Source organism: Argentina anserina, chromosome 2 (assembly GCF_933775445.1).
Source record: "Argentina anserina chromosome 2, drPotAnse1.1, whole genome shotgun sequence".
Taxonomy (NCBI): Eukaryota; Viridiplantae; Streptophyta; class Magnoliopsida; order Rosales; family Rosaceae; genus Argentina; species Argentina anserina.
The window spans coordinates 25,210,380-25,216,896 of record NC_065873.1 but is presented as its reverse complement, the minus strand read 5'-3'; the positions used below and the strand labels follow the sequence as shown (position 1 = coordinate 25,216,896).

The 6,517-nt window shown below is 38.1% G+C and overlaps 1 protein-coding gene and 1 long non-coding RNA gene across 2 annotated transcripts; one reads left to right on the top strand and one right to left on the bottom strand.

Moving 5' to 3' along the window:
* On the bottom strand, positions 1 to 2,685 carry LOC126783101 (PHD finger protein ALFIN-LIKE 4). The gene is made up of 5 exons (XM_050508501.1): positions 2,493 to 2,685; positions 2,370 to 2,402; positions 1,217 to 1,445; positions 858 to 990; positions 1 to 562 (listed from the first exon to the last, which is right to left on the bottom strand). Exons 1-5 carry the CDS (start codon positions 2,587 to 2,589, stop codon positions 293 to 295), a joined length of 762 nt encoding a protein of 253 aa, XP_050364458.1. The 5' UTR covers positions 2,590 to 2,685; the 3' UTR covers positions 1 to 292.
* Positions 2,686 to 3,958: 1,273 nt separating this feature from the next.
* LOC126783106 (uncharacterized) lies at positions 3,959 to 6,141 on the top strand. Its single transcript, XR_007670837.1, has 3 exons — positions 3,959 to 4,561; positions 5,268 to 5,362; positions 5,951 to 6,141. It is a non-coding gene; the product is annotated as an uncharacterized LOC126783106 (long non-coding RNA).
* The last annotated feature ends 376 nt before the right edge of the window (positions 6,142 to 6,517 follow it).

Below are 6,517 nucleotides of genomic sequence, written 5' to 3'. Positions count from 1 at the left end.
TGATAAATTGAACCAATTCATTTAAAAACAGTACTTAGTCTCAGCTACAAATCCTACAATCAGTTCCAAGCAGAAGGACAAGAAGTCCCACAATGTCCAGAGGGGAAATGATTTTCAACTCGAAGATAAATATCCTAACGTGATAAATTTAAAAAGAACACTGGAAACCTAGATATTATCCTACATAAGTTCCCTGAACTGCAGGAATGAGATGAAGAGATATGGAAGCCTGACCTACTAGACAATTAGTGCTCGCCCATGGGAGCACAGAAATTTGCCACATTCACAATCATCAAGGCCGGGATCTCTTGTTGCTGCAAGAGGGACATTTATACTGCTTGATATGCTCGGCCCTTGCTGGGGTGATCTTCACACATTTGCCGTGGAACCACTTCTCACAGACATCGCAGCAAATCCAAAATTCATCGGATGCATAGTTCTCTCCACAGGCACCGCATAGTGTCTCTCCATGCTCATCCTCATCTTCATCTTCTGAGCCATCCTCATAGTCTTCCCTTGCTTGCATAACCTTTGCATACTTCCCCTGAGACTCAGAACCTCTCTGCATTTGCCAACCCAATATGTAATTTAGTTAGGACGTGTTCAGGTAGTTTAGAACCAAAGATATTATAACCACCATAGAATTCTACGCAGTCAAGGTTACTTATTGCATTGATAACATGTAACAGTAATGCACAGTTTCCACATGTACGAGTGATGCATTGTACTAATCCCACGTCATAACAGAACTGATAAATTTGAATTAGCTTCCATAATTTAGCCATGCCAACACCAAAATACTCGTAACTTGATTTTCATTATGAGATTAAAAAACCAGAAAACTAACTTCTTCAGACCTTAGAATTTGATTTAGGTTTGTTGCTGCCATGATTTGAATTTGTTGACTTCTCCTTTACTTGTTTCTTGGCTGTCCCTGTAACAATCTCGAATATAGTTGGAAGCTCATTTATCATATTAAAGAGGCGTTTCCTGCAAAGCAGAAACCAACACTTGAGAAACCAAATATCAAAGAGAAGCAGGAAGAAACTAGAAAAACATACAAGAAAATTCAGTAAGGAAATCAAAGGAAAGGTCACATTCTATACTGATGGTACACTGCCTATCTAAGAGTGAAACAATAACTTCACTAACAACCAAGTATAATGGTTATCCTGATGATATTCACAGACTGATCATACTGTACAAATATGCATACCTATCAGTCTTTTCAAATTGAAACCTAGCACCAAAGTAAAAGGCCACTCCAAGTAACCATGCATCACTGTGGACAGCAACCAAGGATAACCAGTCCTTTTCTTGCATCCCATCCCTGGCAAAGTTGATACCAAGTGCCGGCTCTGGAATCTCCGGAGGAACCTCCTCTGCAGGCAATGTAACTTTCCACTGCTCGGTTGGCAATCCATAGAGGCAAAGATTCTCCTTCTCTGTTATAGAAGATGCTTAAGCTGTCATTAATTGCTCTTAATACATTGGTAAACAATCATGACGTATAAAAAAGAAACACATTTTGGATTAACCTTTATGACATCACTAAATATGCAAATGATCTCCAAGTTCCTAATTAAGAAAAATAAATAGCAAACGCCAAAACAGTAACCAATTTGTTCTAGAAAGCTAGATTTTAACAAAGATATACTGAAACTCAAACGGAATACATAGAATTGAATACAACTTCACATCCACATCTCCAAGAGACCACGATACAACAAAGTTTGATTTTGGAAAAACACCATCACTATGGTAATGTAAACGCGGTAGAAAATTTACGCTAGACATTCAACAATTATTTATTTAAAGTGCATAACTGCTAAGCTATATAAAAGTATTGTTCAAATGAAGCGGCAAAAATGTGCATGATATCCAAGGAAGTCCAAAAGGAGATGGCTTGTAGCAAACCATAACTCTCTTCGTCTTACATATAGAAGCTATAGCCAAACACAAACCTAAACTCTGCTGAAACCCGAAATTAAAGTGCAAAAGCACTAAAATGCCACTAGTCATAATTCCACCTACCCCCTTTATCTCTAAACATCCATATTTGGTAGAATGCAACTGTCTACAAGTATAAAAGAGCAGAACTTTAAACCTTGCGGCTTCAAACATTTAACATAGATGAAAAATCTGATGCTAACAATTCATGAACTCTATTTTCTTTGGTAATGCAGATTACGAAAATTGCAACTATAAAGAAACCGCATTAGTAAAATTAAATTGATTATTAACAATTATATCAATCTTACACGTGTTTCATATACACCAGAATTTAACAAAAACATAACCAGAATCAATTACATAACCGAAGTGACTGAAATAAAACGAAACAGCGCAGAAAAAAGAAAGAGGCTAACCAGGATCGCACTGCTGGAAAAACAAGTTCACCTCTGCAACCACGGTAAATAAGCAAGGTTAATTCAACCTGAAATTTCCAGAATTTACAAAAACAGAGCAGTAAAATTTGGGGAGAAATTAACCGGTAGTGAGAGCTTTAATCAAGCCGGCCCTGCGGCCTTTGAAGTCTCTGAAGACCTCCTCAACCGTCCGGGGATTGTACGGCGGGCCAGCGTCCATGGCGATTGACCGATTGAACGAAGAGTTCGGAGACTGAGAAAAAGAGGAGGGAAAAGTGAGAAATATTTGACCTCTCAGAGTTTGGGAGAGAGAGAGAGAGAGTGTGTGTGTGTGTGGGAGACACAGAGAGATGGGTGCGGATTTAAATCGGGAAGAAATGGACTTATTAACTGGATTTTATAAGAGGGAGACGAGTCCGAGTGTAACCTCTGTGTCGTGTGTGATGTGATTCGGCCCAATCGAGGGAAAGTCCTAAGATCTTGCCACGCTGTTAATCGCAAATTGGACGTGGCTGATTAGGCTCGTCTCAAACAATGTTATATAGCCCTCAATCATTTAGTCCGCGAATCCGAAAAGCATGTGGAGGTCCACAAGTCCGCATGCTCTAAACCCGTGAGAAATCCCGCCAAACCCCGTTTTCGTGGGTAGAGGGCCGGGCTTAGTTTAGAGGTGTGAAACTAGGTCCGACCCACCAAAAGCCCGCAAGGCCGGTCCATAAAAGGCCACCAAGAAATAAAATATTATACATACAAATAACATATTATACATATATCAATTATATGTCTTTTTGGTAATAATTATACATAAAATATTATATACGTTAATAATACTAAATTTAAAATTTAATATTATAACTTTATACTAGATTAAAAATAAAATTATAGCATTATAAATCAATTATATGAAGTATATGAAGTAAACTTCTCATGATTAATCGATACCAGCTGATGTTATCGGTACTAGTATTTATGGGCCCTGTTAAAACTTCATCTAATTCGATCATTGTTTGACCGTTAGAATTTCCAGTTTACCAAAAACACCACAAATATGCCCTAAGGGATGACGCATTACCAGGATGCGAACGTTGAAAGTCGTTTGCATATATGAAATAAATCTAATTTTTGTCACCGATCGAATCCGGTCGCACCGAGGAAACTCATTTGGCAAAACTCCGGTTTGTAAGACCCGAGATTTTTAATCTCGAATTACCGACACATTAGGACAAATTAATCGACATTTAAGTTAAATGTCAAAAACGTGGTTTAATACGTCATTATTAAGCTACACGTCGTCACGAGCTCGGAAATGTCTTCAGAATATTTTTCCAACATTCGGTTTTGTTTTTACGATTTTCTAAAAGTTGTATTTAGTTTTAAAGTATTTTTTTTGTTCAGTTTTGGGTATTTATTTTTAGGCTTTTGACAAAGCCCAAGTCTCCAACTTGACTCGAGCCCAAGACCCGGGCCCAAGTTCTTTTTCTTTCTCTTCTCCTCGCGTCCTCCTTTTCCCTCATTTCTTTTCTCCTTCTATTCTTCCTTCTTCACCGAGACCGAGACTGCACCGCAAAAACCTTCCCCTTAATTGATTGCCGTCATTCCGGCGAGACTGGCGCATGCACTACCACCATCTTGACAGCCGCTTCTCCCCCTTCATAACCATGTACCTCGATCGCCCCTTCACCTTCGTATTTCGTGAAATCGAATCAAAGACAGTGAGATGCATTGGGTGATTTTCCAGCGAAGCTCTCAGCCCTAATTTTGGTAAGCCATGCCATTATTTTGTAAACCCAATCCATTTATATCATTGGTTTCGTCGATTTGAAGCTAATCCCCTTTCTCCTTTACTGGTTCTTCACTGCCGTCGTGCTCCACCATCGAGCTTCCTCCTTCTCGGCGAAACCAAGACTCTATGATGACAACTTAGTTCTAATTCGATAAGACCAGTTCTTCCTTTCCACTCCTAGTTTGTATTTTCTTTCAATTCTTGGCTTTTCTTTCGAGCCTAATCCCAATTTTTCTTACCTCTCTCTTGCATCTGCCGAGGTCTATTACCTCTTTCTCTTCTTTTCTGGGTTACTTTGTTTACTTGGGACGATCCCTGGAGCCGTAGCTATAAAGAGTGGAGGAGCAGCAGCTCGGTTTGGGATCGGAAAAGGAGCAGCAGCCTCGGCTTATGTTTTTCAATTCGTGAGGTAGTAAATCCAATCCATAGCTTCTTTGTTTGGAAACGACTGCTTATATTGTTGTTGTGGAGTTGGTAGTATAGTATGTCGATGTATGCCGAATTAGGAGTGATAGAATATGATTTTTGCAGCCGGAAACACGATCGGAGAAGTATGGGGTGAATTCCCCTGTTTTTACTGTTTTACTTTTACTATTTTACTGTGATGTGAAATGATCAAAATTGCCCTGGCAAAAAGTTATTGTTTACTATTTACTTTTACTGTTTCACGGTTTTATCCTAAGATACTTTTTTACTATTTACTAAATGATTTTAACGGTTTTATTTTTTAACCAAAGTAACTTAGTGAAATTATAATTTCAACAAGGCGACGAATAAACTTAATTTTTAGTTACGACTAATGTTAGTTCCGATTCTCGCCCGGTTCGAGAATTGAGAACTATTTAACTTAGATAAGTCGGTATAATAAATAAGTCGTCGATATGATGCTGAGTATCTTATATAACCATAAAATATGCTTAGTATCGATCGACTATTGAAAATTGGATTATTCTTGGATTTTTCGAGAATCAGTCAATTCATGGTCAAACCAGGAAATACTTGGTCCACGGAAAATCAAATGTTTGACTTTCCTAGTCAAACTAGGAAAATAATTGAGTCAACTTATTTTCGATATTCGACTTTGATGTTGACTCTTTTATACCGCATGAACTTAGAATTGATGTTAGGAGGATCTTTTGGAGACTTGGAGCGGCATCAAGAGCTATATATTGGATTTGGATATCGGCTGGGATTCTGCACGTCATTCCAGGTAGGGGAGCTAACCCTCCTATGTTGTATTTTGGGCCAAATAAATTTCATAGTCTAGTTCTCGGTAGAAATGAATTATAATGCATTAAATGTTGCGAAAACCCGAGACTATGCACCATTTGGAGATATGGTAAGTAGTGAATCCTCGCGTGTGTTGACCTGAGAGTGACGGGAGCCTAGCATTCTAGGCAATCATACGGTGTCGATGACCGTGAACCTCCGGAGGGGCAATGTCCTATTTATTATTGGATCTATTTTATTCTATACTATTGAGGGTATTCCGTTTAAATGGACACTCTCGCTACTCTGTTATTATAACAGACGTGTAGTTGGCCTCGACTATTTAGTCGCTAGGATCGGTCGAGCATTGCTTGAAGTTGAATTTGCCTTACCCTACCTTTGGAGCTCCACAAACTATTTTAGCATGATATTCCTAAACTTGCATTATATTTCGAATATGGTTTTCTCTGGCCAAAAACCTATCCTCAATGTTTTATAAAACTTATCCTTACCTGATTTTGGTTTTCAAACCTCATGGGCGGGCTGACCCCTACTGGGCAAGCGAGGACGACGCTCACCCCTACGATAGTTGTCTTGCAGGTCCAATTGTTATTCCGGAGCTAGGAGTCTCATTTCAGAGTTAACAAGCGTATTCTCTTTCATGCATTTCATTCCTATGTTTATTAACAATGTTTTCGAGTGAAGTTTTCCGAGGTTGATTTCTTGTTTGTAGCTACCTTCATTTTGTACAAAAATTGGGTTGTCTACTTGTTTAATTTGGGCCGGTGGCATTAATGCAACTTTCCCATTCTTGTTGTATAAAGTTATTTATTTTCGTGGAAATGTAAAGTATTATCATTTATTTTTCGTGAACATGTTTGTCTTGTCAAAAAAAATTTATTCACTTGTTCACGTTAGTGAATGTCTGAGCGAAACCTAATCACTCTGTTTGTTTGCTAAACTCCTTTTAAATCTCAATATATTGTCATGTTCTAATTTCGAGATGTGACACGGTAAATGGAGTTTTAATATGTCAAAATGACTTTTTTTGTTGATCATAGGTAGAGACGGTCAAATCATATTCAAAACTGACGAAATTTTTACAGGATCCCTAAATATATATATATATATATATATATATATATATATATATATA

What these genes read in the sequence shown, in the direction of transcription:
- LOC126783101 (XM_050508501.1), bottom strand. Translation starts at nt 2,589, where the DNA reads ATGGACGCTGGCCCGCCGTACAATCCCCGGACGGTTGAGGAGGTCTTC. An exon ending in TTTCCAGCAGTGCGATCCTG is followed by an intron (nt 1,446 to 2,369) that starts GTTAGCCTCTTT and finishes CTTCTATAACAG; the next exon opens with AGAAGGAGAATCTTTGCCTC. An exon ending in AACCTAAATCAAATTCTAAG is followed by an intron (nt 563 to 857) that starts GTCTGAAGAAGT and finishes TGGCAAATGCAG; the next exon opens with AGAGGTTCTGAGTCTCAGGG.